Below are 15,968 nucleotides of genomic sequence, written 5' to 3'. Positions count from 1 at the left end.
TTCTAAACGACTTTTCTTTTATTTATCACATACTTTCAACCAATTTCGTTTTATCCGCTAAATCACTTTCGTTCATGTTATGAAATATTCACACATACAGAATTCTTCTTTTTTTTCCTGTATTCTATTCGAAACCTTTGTTCTTCTTCTATTTTGACTTATTAGATTTGTCTCACTTTCCTTCTAGCTGTCCAATTAGGCTTAATAACATTTCATTTTTTTCTTTTTTCTTCTAGATTTTACAAACGAAACATAGGATTTTTATTAACTATATAATATTCTTCATCAGAAATCACCTCACATAAAAAATGTCACCTATACTTCAGAACCACGAATGATTTCTTAACGTTATTTTAAGAAATGTAATTTCCGTTCCAATTACAGTCCCATAATTATTTCAAAATTTAATTTTAAAATTTTAAATTTGGAAAACCTTATTGTAACTTGACGTATGTAATCTTTTGACAACGTCTAAATTAAATGATTTGGTAGACCTTTCAACTTACCCTTTAAATTAATCTTGCAGTTTCAAACTGTATATGACCACTACATTTAAAAATACTTACAGCATTAATTACATTTACATAAAAAAATATCAATCTGTAGGGTGCCATTAAGTCAGAATATTTCTTGAGCTTTTTGAACTCCCATGCACTCAGAACACAATAAATATGTTATTTCAAATTAAATTTATATATTTTGACTAAAGTTTGTTATATCTGTTAGTTCGTTGACTAAGCTCTCTAAATAACAATGTAATATTTCAACCACATTTTTGCATTTTATGATAGTTTCCAAAGCATATAAACGATCACCTTTTTTAATATAAGGACTTATCTTTTCGTTCCTGTAAATAAATTGTATGTTAAGCATTTTAATATCAAAATACATTCGAGATTTAATAACAATTTTTTTCTTCTACATTCTACACATCTATAAACCTTTCCCTGCATATACGCTTTTAGCTGTCTCTCTTATAAGCTATGATCCACTATATTAGCTTTTCTATTTCAAGAAACTTTGTGTGTATTTGATTCCAATCCTAAGTAAAGGTTTTTGGTAATTTTCACGGTATTTTTAATTTTGAATGCTATTTAGTTTTTTTTTTTTTTTTTTTTTTTTTGTCACAAGAAAATTTGATTTTGTTTGTTTCAAACCTAAGTAAGGAGTCATTTTTATCTTAACTATGTGATTCTTATTCTTAATGTTTAACTGAAGCACTGAAAACTGAATTTCGATTCCTTTCATTTTGCAGGTGAAGACAATCTTCTTGACATGGCTACCGTTTATCCTCCGAATGAGTCGACCGGGAAAGAAAATCACGCGAAAGCACCTCTTCATGAGTTCCAAGATGAAGGAACTCGAATTAAAAGAGCGATCCTCCAGAAGCCTGCTGGCCAATGTCTTAGACATGGACGACGATTTCCGTCAACAGAACAGCACTTCCGGGGGTGGATACGTGCACACGGTCAGCGGGGGCCGGGCCGGGGCGGGAGGGGGGTCGGGGGACGAGACTCCCCTTTACCACCCGTGCCTAAGTACGCAGCGAGAGCTACAGAGCATCCTCAGGGAGCTGCGCTTCATCACGAGAAGAATGAGGGAAGAGGATGAGAATCAGGAAATCATCTCTGACTGGAAGTTCGCAGGCATGGTCGTCGATCGGATCTGCCTGTTTGGGTTTACCCTCTTCACTATCCTCTCTACCTTCGTGACCATATTTCAGGCCCCCCACCTTGTAGCGTGAGGAGCGATTTTTTCGTGAGAGTGACTACGACATACAATATCCACGACTTTGACTCTTTTACTACAGAGGTTTAATGTGATCGGGTTATTCAACATAAGAGCTCTAAAACGTGTAGCATGCTTATTTTGGTATTATCTTTTCTTAGAAATATTTTGCTATGGGAGTAAATGTTACATTTGTTTAAAAGGCTATTTCAAAGTGGAAAACGAAGAATTTGCAGTTAATATTCGGCCACAGGAGTAAATTCGTTTGATATTTACTTCAAAAAGCAGCTAAAATGTACATAATTAAAAAAAAGAAATGTAAATGCTATTTCTGTCCATGTAGATATTAAACCGTAATATTAGTTATGCTAGAATTATTGCTTCTTAATAAAACATTAATAACTTTCTAAGGATTATTTCAAAATTTGTTATACACCCCCTCTTTATGATGTCACAATTCAAAATTTCCAATTTCTTTTGAAAACTACTCCATTTTAATAATTATAATAACCATTTAGTTGCTTCAATAAGTACATTAAATTAACTACTAAAAGCTTTAGCAGTTCTTCTTGAAATATATCTAGTAATGGACAGTTACACAAATTTTCCTTAAACGTAATATACTTGACTCCAACCACAATATCCCGTCTTAAGATACATTAATACTAATATATTTTGACAATTTAGAACATTATGTTACTCTGCAAGAATAGTTAATTAATGTTACTTTAGCGAATTTAATTTATCTTGATGACTGCGCAGCACATATCAGCAGCAAATCTAAACTTTTAAAATGATGCGTTTATATTCCCAATTAATAAATTATATTCCCAATTAATATATATTCCCAATTAATATAGAGCAACATAAAATTAATAACTATATAAGCTTTAATAAATATATGCTGCTTTCTGAATAACTCATTGCTTCATAACTCTTAAGTAGCAAAATCTGTTTTTTTTTTTTTTTTTTTTTTTTTTTTTTTTTTAAATTTCTTTTAAAATTTTGATAGTTTGTTAGAGTGAAACATATTGCAAACAATGCATTTAGAAGTATTAAACTTGTTACGATATAAAAAAGCGTAATGTTTATCGTTAACGTTGTACAGTGGCATTTTTCAGTCAGGAAAAAATTCAATTGTTCAAATCAAATTGTTCAAATCAAATTCAAAATTGTTCAAATAAGTATTCAAATTGCGAAATTCTGAAATGTTGAAATTAGAGTACATAATACTTAAATACAACTTTTCAGAAGCTGTCATTATAAAATTGAACTTTAAAGAATTCCCTTAATATTTTTTAATTAATCCTTGCAGTAGAAGAAATATTTTAAAGATATTACATTAAATTTCAAAACATACTTCCCTTTACAGAAGAATTTTACTTTTAAGACTAAAAAACGTTTCGAAAACTAAAGCCTCTGAATTGCTATTAATGCGTTTTAAAATCCTCTCGTAATTCAAATTCACCTTTGAACTATCAGTATAAATTTACCAAAAATGTAAGAAAGCCAACGTACTTTATTTGTAAAATAATGAGACTTTTCTCATCTTAAAGGAGTATGGTATATGATATTAATGTTTAGAACTTTTCTCTCTATTAAAATAGTTTAGACAAAATTTAATACTTTAACGTAGCCTTGAAAAAAGTAGTTCCGCTTCTAAGGTTTACTTTATTAAAATTTTTTTAATGTGAGTTCAACTTTACACCAAGATTTATGTTTATATATTATATCAATTTACAAAACATACAGCAAAACCTTTATCTTGTTTTACAATCGCAGGAAAAGTAATTTAAAACCTTTGATCACATAAATATTGAAATATGCTTTTGAATAATTTCGAGAATTTTATATCTACGTATTCAAAACTGAATATCATAAGAACCGACTGTGTGGAATGCTGGATTTTTATTAATTTAAAGATGAATATTTATCAATGTAAAGGGAAACTGTTAAGTGGGTTTAAATTATTTGATAAATGTTATCAATGGTAGGAAATAGCTAAGACATAAAATATCAACAAATAATTTGCCAGAAAATTTTATTTGAAAACATTAATAAGCATTCAAGACGAAATAATTTAAAATCTCTAAAAATTAGTCCGTGCAAAAAATGAAAATACAAATTCTTCGGATTCTCAAATAAGATGAGGAAGATATCTCATACAGCCTGCATAATTACTTAAAAGAGTATTAACCGTTTAAAACTTTTTCTCTTAAAATATGCGTATGAGCTCTTGAAGCAGTTGAATTAACCTGATCGCAATAACCATAGAATACATAAATAGGAAGTCATGAATGCTGACATATACACCTGGCATGATCTTTCTGTTATACACAAAAATTAATTTTATAAATATTATCATGCCTTTTAATTGGGTTTGAGCTAAGGTCATAGTTTTACCACTATCTGTTGATGAAATTTATCTCATTGGAAGATCAAGCCGGGCCTTTCTATCATTTTGCATTTTGCTTGAAAGTCCATTTTTATCTAAACATTAGTATTCAGTAAGCATTTAAATTATTTCTTTTAGGGATTCGTATTGTTATAAACTATAAATTATTAATTAGTCAACATGCTTAAAAATTGTTTGTTAGAAATAGATATCGGATAATAATGTTTGACTAAAATTTGAAACTAACTTAGGGTTTTTTGGATGGTTTAATTCCGTTTCGTGACACTGAGATGGAAAGGAGTTGCACAGCATCGCATTCTGTCCTGATAAAAGAATGTTTAATCGTTGCAAATGGGCACAGTGTTAGAAGGGCACACTTCTGATCTTCGCCGCGAAAGCATTTGCACTTCATTTTCACTGCCAAGCACTTTGATGTAATATTTCATCAGTTGCCGCTCCAGCTCCATTCCATCGCAACTTAACGTCTTCTGCTAATTAGCATTAAATTATTATCGATTATACATTAGGTTCTGTCGATAAGCAAAAAGAATCGATGGCCTACTTCCACTATTCATTCAAAGTATCGCCTCCTTAGTACATCTGCAACTTTATTTCTGAGATAAGTATAATCAGTTATACAAATTTAATTGCAGTATTTTAATTCGAACTTCTCATTCATGATAATTATTGATTGTAGGTTATGTGCAAACATTTAATGCAGGTGTTCCATTAAAAAGCATAATAGTTTCCTGCCGCTTAAAGTTGTATTTAACAATCCGTAGTCGGTTTGGTAGATTCTTCTATTGGAATTAGAAAGGTGATAATAATAGAAGTCTACGATAAGCGGAATATAGCATTTCATCATAAATACATTTTCAATATACTTGTACAACTACTGTTATAAAGAAATTGCTTTACCCGACAATGGATAACATGTAAACTATATTAAACAGCCCTTAAGTATAGTAGTTTATCCTTAAATGCGAAGGTTCAAAGATTATCAGTTGAATACTATTTTTAAAATTCTTAAATTAGACTTAATTCAAAAATTATTTTAACGGCGTTACGTAAAAAGTATTTGCAATAAATGTATGAATATTTAACGTGATTTTACAAGTTGAGACCCTTTGATATGAAATAAGAATTAAAAACAATTGCACATGAAAGCAGTTGCAGTGAATAAGGTTGCTTGAAGTCATAGTAACAATTGCAATGTCTCTCATATCGAAACATTATAAACTCATAAAGCGCACACAGTCATATCGATATCAACTATTTGTGTAAATGTAATTATGCATTTGAATGCAAATATTTAATACAAATTCTATCCACGTGAATACCATTTTTAGAAGAGAAGAAAACAGATGTTGAATATTTTGAAAAATTAATTAATTTTAAAAATTTTAAACTTATCTTTAATTTGGGTCTTTCATTTATTATTTTCCTTTCATTTGTATTTTTAGTAAAAAATTTAACAAATCTGCTCTAAATATCTATCACAGATACATAAATCACCGAGCATCTAAAGGTAATTGTTTTTATCAAATCATATCATATGTTATACAAAAATTTTCCCTCTTTTTATTAAAATACTTAACAATTTATACCAGGAGTTATGCACAAAGAGTCATTCCCTTTTAAATCATGATGTTTAACTTCAGGCACCAATGATCCGTTCTAAAAGAGCGGATTTGCGAATTTTAAAAAGGTACTTCCTTTCTTTTGGGACGGGGGTACGTTGACCGTCGAAAAGCTAAAAACTCACAGTCATTCAAACAGAAAATAGAAATCTAGACTTCTAATAACTGATAATAAAACATTTCAAGCATCTGTACTTAAACAGATGGGAATTTAACCAAACCATTTCTCTCAGTAGAAGAAAAACACATTCTTATCACATTTAACATGAAGAAACTGAATTTCCCTGAAACTTTCATTGTGCTAAATGAGTGAATTTTTAAATTTAACATTTAAAAAGAATAAATGTGTGAAACATTGTAAATAGTTAACAGTAGGAATATAATAAATACAAAGAAAGGACTTCTGAAGTGCAGAGTAATATTAACACTTTTCTTTCAAATTTCAATATTTCAGTCGTAATTCCTTTTTTTTTTCACATTTAAAAGCAGCTCTGGTCTTTTAGTAACAAACTTACGCAAAATGTTTGACGCATTCTAAATTTGTAATACCTCTAATCCTCGTGTTCTCCATTAGTTTGTGCTATAAATTTAAATATTATTTTAATACTTTAAATAAACAAAAATACTTAATTTGCATTCGCGCATTAAGTAATACCATGGGATTTTTTTAAAAAATTACACTTGGATTTTAATTTGCTGAATTCATGTATCGAAATAATAAAAGCTTAATCCTGTAATTTTACAATACACATTTTTCACTAAAGTCATTCATATTTAAACTTAATTATATAATATGCGTATGATATGAAATGGATATAATTTTTTTTGAAGGACCGTGGCTGCAATGAAGTTATTTATTAAATTAGATTATTCTTGAGGACCTCTATTATACTTGTCATATTCAGTCAAAAGCCCACCATAAAGAATGGGTAGCACAGCTGTTGTAAATTTTTACCTGCGTTAATTGAACTATATTACTTCAGAAACTTTTAAGCCAGTATTCTAATCCTTAAGCTTTAATAATAATCCAATCAGTTCAAAAGCATCATCCTATATTTATCTGTTTTGCATTATGTTCCTTCAAAACATTCAAGTCTTTATGCACAAAGAGACATTCTCTTTTAAATCATGAGCAATTATTTCCTAATAAATATGTTTTTAATTATGCTTTCAGATGTTTAGTTGTGCTTCAAAGTTGTTAAAAATTCTTTCCCATTTTACGATTTGACCATCAATAAAATGTCTTATATTTTAAACAAAAATTTATATGGTTATTATCCTACAGCTAGTTACATACCGCTTGTCGGAAGTTCTGTTTTCGTAAAAATTTTAATTGAAGAATTACTATCTCATTTCGTAACTTTCAAGAACATGTTTTTTCACAATAAGATTAATGTATAAGTTTAATCATTTCATAAGGATGTAAATCGGTAATTTTGCTCCTGGATATTTTAAGCATTAAAGATCAGTGTTTTAAAGTTATGATTGACATAAGTGAATAATTTTAATCTTACCTTTAAAAATGCTAAATAGTTAGTTTCCTTCCTGATTTCTCATTTCTTGATCCATTGCGTGAATTGTTCCTTTAATTTGTTTATCGTACACAGTGTTATAGCGAGATTTTAAATTCAAAAGATTTTTTATTGAATTCCGAACACATTCTTTGATTTCTAATTTTCTTTTCATACATTTTCAAGCTAAATTGTGCCCGAGATTTCTTTGAAACCCTGTTTTAGAGGGAAAATGTTTTATATACCGAAATATTAATTCAAATAAACTAAAAATACGTCTGAGTCACTCTACATTACAGACGAGAAAAGGAAACAAAATTAAATTTATTCGCCGTTAAAGTAATATTACAAAATTACTTTAAATCAATACTTATTCAAATTTCAAATGGGGAATTAAACAAAGCTCTAGTCCCTCACATTATTAAACTCATTTATTACTCTTAGTTCTTCAGTCATCGGGACTTAACTGAACAGATTATTCCCCCTTTATAACTTGACCTTTCTTTTATGATAGTTCATATAACGACAAACACTGCTCAGCATTTAAGATAATTAATAATGGTATGCAATGCGAAAATACCAAGCATGGCTTTATATTTGCTCGTTTTATTAAGAATATTACAGCGAATTCTCATCGCTTCTTTCGCATGCTGCGTTCAATCAATCCGAGTTTACTATCGACAGTTTTTTTAATATTTATTATACACAAAAATGCGAAAAATTAAAAGTTATAATTTAAATTATATATCAACGGAAAAGTCAACGAAAGTGATTTTAAAATTAAAATATAAACAGGGAAATGTTAAAAAGTAAAAATATCAATATATACTAAATTACAAAACGCTAAGAATAATGTCATTCTAAAGGAATATTTATACAACACTATTTTGTAACTTATTAAAAATCTCTAGTTATTTGCTTAAAGCGCATTTTTACATCGAATTCGTTTCTTAGCCAAATGTACAGTCATTCCTAATAAGGAAGTTTTCTGTATTTCTTTATTTTATGTGAATTATAATTATCACTATGTATCAGCAAATATAGTAATGAAGTATTCTATAGTTAACTTAATTCAGTCTTCCAGTAATAAAACATTCTCTAGTTATTTTAAGCTGCTCTCTAGCTTTTAGTCAAATTATGATTAGCAGGATGTATATGAATCTGATAGCAAAAAATAAGCATAACAATCCCATTTCAGTTTTACATAATAACCATTTAACATTAGAAACATATTTCTTTCCGATTTTGAAAACAAAAAATAATTTACTGCGTTTAATATAATTTTTTTTCACCTTTTTATTGCTAATTGATAGTTTCCTTTTTGTTCTACTTATACGTGATTTTAATGTCGCAATAATTGAGTAGTACTTGATAACGAAGATTAGTTAGAATTTTAATTGATGGAATATTTTTTTCATTTCATTAGCATGCTTACGATAATAGGTATTGGTTTGTTTTCAAACACGAAAGCACACTGACATTTACATAAACTATGCTATCACAAAATAATTGGAAAAAACAAACTTGAGTTTCATTTTGAAGGAAAGTTAATTTAATTCGTTATACTTTTGTACACCGAAAAGTTTAGAAACGTCACCCAGATAAAAGAATTTCACCTGAACCATTAATTCATTTAAATCTAAAACGGATAGTTTCATCCTAATTAGAAATGAAATACTTACTGCTTTATTAAAAATGAATTTCAAGTGCAGTGCTATAGAATATTGCTTTTTATAATTAATTAACACACTCAAAAATAATAACCTAACGAAAATACAATTGAAAAAACTTTCATCATTACAGAAATAAATAAAATAATAATAGTATGGTGGGCTGTTGACTGTAAGGAACAGATAAAAAAAAGTAACTTTTTACTCGCTTTCTCATAAGTAGTTAGTATAAATTTCAGGCTCTGTATCACTCCCATATTTCCCTTCACACTAATATTAGATACATAAAATAAAAATGTATTGTAGTATCTAGTAAATTTTGCAATTCTTTGATTTCTAACAATATCTCAAGGCATTTATGGTTATTTCACTGTGAAGCATATATATCTCTATATATATAACAAAGTTATCATGTTTTATTTACAGTAGATATAAACATTAATTTAAACTTGTATGCCATGAACAATGCATTACAGAAAGTGTTAGCTGAAACTGATCCCTTTGCCGTGAATCTGAGCATGATACTGAACAAACATTAAAGTGCATCCATATTAAAAACGCATAAAGTGTTCAAAATAAGTCAAAAATATTTTTTAAATAAAAGTATTAAAATGTTAATATTTTCCTGTTTCATTCATTCCTAATCACAAAAGCCAGCGTGGTTTCTTCTGGAGGATTTACCATAAAATGTACCCCGATTTTTAATGAATAGTAAAATTAATTGATTATTCTCTAGAGTTAAATGAAATTAATGAAAATTCAGACAAAACGTTAAAGTCTACATCCTACCAGAAAATGTTTCAGTTGACAAAAAGAAGTTCTAGTCAAAACATTAGTGGCTAAATTAATTTAAAAAACAGGCTAGTGATGAGAAAAAATTATATAATTCTAAGAGTGCGTAATTAGAAGCAATTAAACTTCGCGTTAGCAAGTGTTTAAATTGAAAACTTCGTACGGAGCAACTGTCTGTCTATTGGCATATTATTATCATGTTATAAATTGCTGAAACTTGATTTAAGTAAAAGCAAAACATTTATTAAATTTAAAATGAAAGGAGAAAATTTACTTTACATTTCAAAGAAATAATGCGAAATAATTTAATAACGAATTTAGATTTAATGCAATTTGTAAACAGAAACCAATGATATTTTAATGCTAACTAGAAAGCAATAAACTTTGCATCTTTGTTAGTTACATTGTTGAAAAATTATCTAAGATCTCCAACAGGAAGTTGAACACTGTCTAAAAGTCTAGAAGTATTTAATTCTGGAACTAATTTCAAAACTATTTGGTTAATATTTGACGGTATTAATATTTGAAAAATAATTTTTTTCTTTAATGGTATACAAAAATATTTTTCATAATTGACTATCAAACTTTAGACTGTTTCATCAATAATTGTGAGAACTTTCCAAAGACAAACGCTTGCTTTAAAATTTTGTAAACATATGTAATATATTAAGATGAAGACAATAATGTAATATTTAAATATGTCATTTAATCTAATTTTTATGTTGTTACATGGTGAAATTAATTAAATTACAAAACGCTCGTCATTATAAAAATATGCAAGTACGTTATCCGATTTTATTCTGTATAGTTCTGGTCTCAAAAACACAAGAAGAATAGTTTTTAACAGCAATTTTCTTTGTTATAGCAGTATTCCCGCTTTACAAGTACGTAGTCTATACACATGTGTTTAAATAATGTAAGCAAAGTTTTATAAAAGTAAGCAGTTTTGTTTAAATATGGATTAGTAAGCATTCTACGGACAAGTTTTAAATTTGACTCCGCGATATATTAAAAACCTAACGCAGCATTATACAGAATTGCATACAGACAAATATCATTTCGTGGGTAATCCTCCATATGTCCAACACTGGCACATTAATTAGGCCTTCACTTCAGCATTTATTTTTATATAGTAAAGCCATCGAAGTGTTAAAATGCCTGAATAAAAACTGAGAATGAATTTCTCAATTATGTTGCAAATAAATAAACAGTAAATAAAATGAGTGACAAAGACTGAGTTGATGAGGGACACTTTTGATAAAGGTGCATTCATGTTCGGTGCGTCAGTTGTAAATAATAGTAATTCTAGCACGCGGAGAGTTCGCGCGAGAATATGCATTCAAAGCAAATTATTCGACAGCGAGAATCGCGAGAACGCGCAAAATTGCGCGCAAGTAACGCGAAAAATTGCAATCGAAATCTAGAAGGTGCACCATCAAAAATCATGTAGATAATTAAATATGTAACACTCCTGAAATGTCTCATGTCAACTTTAATAGGAAGGCTTAAGGCTTTTTCTTCAGTATCAAAATTGATACAAATGTTGCATGTGCTTGAAAAGAAATGAACTTTTTTTAACATACAAAGAAAAGAGCCTCTATGCACAAACACCAAAAAAAAAAAGAAAAGAAAAATTACGGCAATGTTGATCTCTGAATTTAAGAACATGTTTCGGCTGCTTGCATCTAGGAGGTGAAATTGTGTAATGTTACTTCTTTTTTAATCCATTCGAGTGTAGATTGTAATATTTTCTGTGTTTTGTAATTACGTGTTGAAATAATGTACCGTATTTAAAATGGTGCTAACATGAAATTTAGTATAGATTTTAAGAAAATGGAAGGGCGTTTTAATAAAGCTTCAGTTATGTTATGAAGTCAAATAAATTGATTTAAAACACTATTCTTGTGTCATGGTCTATTTGATTTTTCCATTTCCAGTCCTAAATATATTTATCCAGTTTATTAATAAAGTTAAAATCAAATCTTTATTTTTCAGAAAACGACAAAGATTATATGATTCTCATTTTTTTTAAAATTGCATTTAATACATATTATTACGATTATTCATTCTTTATTTCGAGTATTAGAACAAGAAATATTTTTACTCATAAATATCTCTTACAACTTTGTATAACAGTTAGGCAAAAACCGAATGTAAATAAAATTGTGATAAATTATTGAATTAGAACAATAAAAATATTTTATTTTTTTCCTTTCATTGGTTAAGTATTGAAAGAAATTTATCATACGTGGCCATAAAAATGCTTTCAAAGAACGAAAATTGTTTGTAAACTATCCCCTGTAAGCTGAAAACAAACATCACTCTTGCAAAAGATGTTGATCTTTACACCAAAAGAAAAATAACATCAGAAATTTTATCTGTTTCTGCCTCATTACATAATTTTTAGGTAAAACCAGAAGTAGACAGTTTCATTTCATTTCATTGTATATAATTTCCATTTCTAGAAATTAAAATTGCTATGAAATTGAATTATGTAGTGAAATGAAAACCGTTATTTGATCATCTCATAAATAAATCATATCGTTGTGGTACGCTTTTAAAAATTAATAATTAAGAGAAGTTGCTAAATGCTTTAACCACTTTTCTGTTTCCTCTCAGACTTCTCGGCTTGAAAAGTGTCGTCAGTATCTTTGAATTCTAATACTAAGCAATTTAAAGATTTTAACAATTCAAATAATATCAAATGCCAATGGCAATCTTTAATACCCAAATATTTTTAATTGTGCACTGTACTATATACATATGTGTGTGTGCGCGCGTGTATGTAATTCAGTAATTTGGGAAATAGCTGTAACGGACTGGCGATGGTTCTTCGCATTGTAATAATTTCGAAAGACTTTACTGTATAGTTAGAAGGATAACACTTAATGACAGACGTAGCCGTAATTTGAAAGCGCAATTTTATCCCTTAATAATTAATTTCTTAGGGCAAATATTCTTTTTCATTACACATCATCGTGGGTGCACTATGCACCCCCACGGCCTTATACGTACATTACATTTTTAAACAACTGGACTTTATCTAGCGGAGGCTAAGCGATACATCTAACTGGCAGCCAGGAAAGAAAAAAAAGGGCTGCGCAACAGCAAAGCGCTAGATATATAGAAAATTATTTAATCTGATTGGCTGACAGCAGTAGCAGTGCAGCTCAATTATGTAAGAGAGACGAAATGGCGCACTTTAGTTTCGCATCTTAATATTTTTAAGACAGGAAGGGGACGTGACCAAATTCAAAGGACTATTGGTAAAGTTAGTAATTTTGTTGGTAATTTTAAGGAGAAAAGAACCATAGTCAATCCGTTACAGCTGTTCTCCAAATCATCATATTACAATTAGTCAACAATGATCCTGCCTTTACCCCATATGGATTTGGAGAAAGTGTCTATAAAATTCAAATAAATATGGCTATAAGTCCAAAAGTTCTAACGTCTCGTGAAACGCATTCATGAATTACTACTTGCAGTTCATAGACAAATCAGTTTCGAATTTGTGTCTGTCAACTCTTCAGCATTTTTCTTTAAATAGTCAGTGATTTAGTCATTCAAGAGATTAAGCATTAACGTCCGTTTAAAAATAGTCGGTGTTCACACGAAAGTGTTTTGAATTACCTATTCACTTTTCCCGTTTTGATTATCGATTAACAGATGAATACAGGTCGATGATTATTTCCTTTCAATAAGTGCGTGAAATTATAATTACTTCAGCGACACAAAATTGAGAAACATGCTATGGACATTCAAATCCACATCAAGTATTTTTGTTCAAAATTTTGATTTTGCTGTTTTGAAAAAAAAATCTGAAAAGTTTCAGATTTTACATTACGTCTAAAGGAGCGTTTCTTAGCGTTTTGTGTGTTACCTTTATTTATTAAATATCTTGTTCTTCGCAATTAAACCATAAAATTCAGTTTAACAGCATGTCGCAAAATAATTTTAAAATGAGCATAGCTTTAGAAGTTCCGATACACACTTCCGCTGGAGATATCGCGCTAGAGATAAAAAGATTTATTCCCCGTAGAGTGTTGCCATTGCTCGCTTTTAAACCGTTGAGTTTGTTAATCAAAAATTCGTTAAAGTTTTACAATATATAAAATAAATAATAAAAACAAATTCCAATTCCAAATTTGGGCTTCCAGATGCTCATATTCGTGTGGAAACGTACGTTATTCAAAATTGAATGGCTCTAGGTACCGTTCTTTTATCAAAATGCGAGAAACCTACATACATTTATGCAGATTCTTCATTATTTAATTTCTTTAAATAATAATTTCTTTAAATAACAGGACGATAATATTTGGTGGCAACAATTCGAAAAATCCTTCAGGGAAAATTGCCCCTTTCGACTAGTAATTAATTACCGTTGATGGAATGAAAATTTAATAATTCAATATTTTCTTTAAAAGGTTTTGCATTTATAAATTTCATGAGTACACCTAATTTTATAATTTTGCTAATAATGTATACTTAATGTTTTTTCATTTCTATAAAGTAAGTAAACTGTTATTTAATTCTTTCAGTTCTATTACATATTGAATTCAAAATGTTTTTCTTATTACACTGAATTAAAAAAAGGTGTTGCACTGGGAAAATATATGGCTAAATTTTATGATATTAGAAATTCAAATTTTACTAATCTGGTTTAACAAATTAAACAATTTTAAAATTTTATTCAGTGAAGGTTACCAACAAGATTAACATATTTTTGTATTATTGCTTAAATTCCTTTGAATTAATATTTTGAATTTTTTAATTATTTTAAAATTAAATTTTTGTTTAAAAATATGAATTCTATGAATTTTTTACTTATTTCTAGAAAAGTGAATATGCTCCCAACTTATAAAAAAATGCAATTTTTTATAGAGAATTATTTTTTTAATTTTTCATATAATGGAGTGCATTTCATTTTCCTGTTATATAATGAAATGTTTTAGGGCAGTATACCAGTTGCTTTAAACAAAGAATGGATGCCTTCAGAATTAACTGCCCAGCATCGCAAGAACTATTGGTGAATTAAGACATCAATTTGTATGTGTTTTTGCCCATAAGATGGAAATGTTAGCATTTAGATAAAGCTATGGAATCTTCAAATTTTGTAAAAATTGCGTAAATTAGAAATATGTTAAAAATAATAAAAACTATCATTTTAAAAACACTTCTTTAAATGATGTTAAAGTGTAAGCTATAATGAAAAAAATGGTTACGTTAAAAAATTTTTGAAATTTGTTGTGATTATATAAATATGTAATTGTATTAAAAAATGTTATTATTAAAAATTTCTTTTTTTTTATTTGTTTATTTTTAATCCAAAGGGGCAAATTGCCCTGAAGGACTATTATTTTCATTTTGGCATTTTGCATTAGTTCACTATAAATGTCCGAATCACTTTTCAAATATTGCCACCAAATATTATCGCCCTGTATTATATTTAAAGAAATTAAACAACGAAGAATATCCATAAATGTATGTATGTTTCTCGCATTGTAATAAAACAACGGTACCCAGAGCCGTTCTGTTTTTAATAACGTACCTTTCCACCCGAATATGGGCACCTGGAAGCAAAAATTTGGAATTGGTTTTATTATCTATTTCATATTTTGTAAACCTTTAACGAATTTTTGATTACAAAACTCAACGATCTCAAAGCGAGTAATGGCAACACTGTACAGAAAAATCATTTTTATCTCCAGAGCACGAGACTGTGTATCGGAAATTCTAAAGCTATGCTCATGTTAAAATTATTTTGCGATATTGCTGTTGAACTGAATTTTATGGTTTAAGTGCGAAGAACATGATATTTAATAAATAAAGGTAACACACAAAAAGCTAAAAAAAAAAAAAAAAGCCTCTTTGGACGTAATTTAAAATCTGAAATTTTTCAGATTTGTTTTTATATTTTTTATTATTATATTTAATTAAGTTTGGCGAAAACTTTTGAAAAACTTCCGTAAGCAGATATCACTATGAAGATTCTAAAAGCTTCTTCGAGGCAAATTACTTCCGAAACTAATATTTCTCTCAATCTGGTTTCTCTTAATCCAGAATTTTTTTTGTGTGTTATTGTAGTAGCGTATTCTGAAATTCTGTTAAGTATAATGAAAAGAATTTTATGACCGTTAATAGTAAATAGAAATTTTTATGTTTTTGCACAATGATATAAGCCAGTTATCTTTCATTAGGAACGGGGAATTTTATGTGTAATTGCATACATCAC

General features: G+C 28.7%; 1 protein-coding gene across 4 annotated transcripts in view; it reads left to right on the top strand.

Moving 5' to 3' along the window:
* Positions 1 to 15,968, top strand: part of LOC118183570 (neuronal acetylcholine receptor subunit alpha-7-like) — a 999,128-nt gene that overhangs the window by 924,968 nt on the left and 58,192 nt on the right. For 2 of the 4 annotated variants that reach the window (XM_085815222.1, XM_085815228.1), the window contains one exon: positions 1,256 to 11,635. The exons of the other annotated variants lie outside the window; for them this stretch is intronic. In XM_085815222.1, the coding sequence (XP_085671348.1) occupies positions 1,256 to 1,744 (489 nt within the window). In that variant the 3' untranslated portion in view covers positions 1,745 to 11,635. Of the gene's footprint in view, positions 1 to 1,255; positions 11,636 to 15,968 lie in introns of those variants that run through there. 4 annotated transcript variants of the gene reach the window in all.

This window comes from Stegodyphus dumicola, chromosome 4 (genome assembly GCF_044657685.1).
Source record: "Stegodyphus dumicola isolate Sdum_Otavi_A_Nest chromosome 4, ASM4465768v1".
Lineage (NCBI taxonomy): Eukaryota > Metazoa > Arthropoda > Arachnida > Araneae > Eresidae > Stegodyphus > Stegodyphus dumicola.
This window is presented reverse-complemented; position numbering and strand designations above follow the sequence as displayed.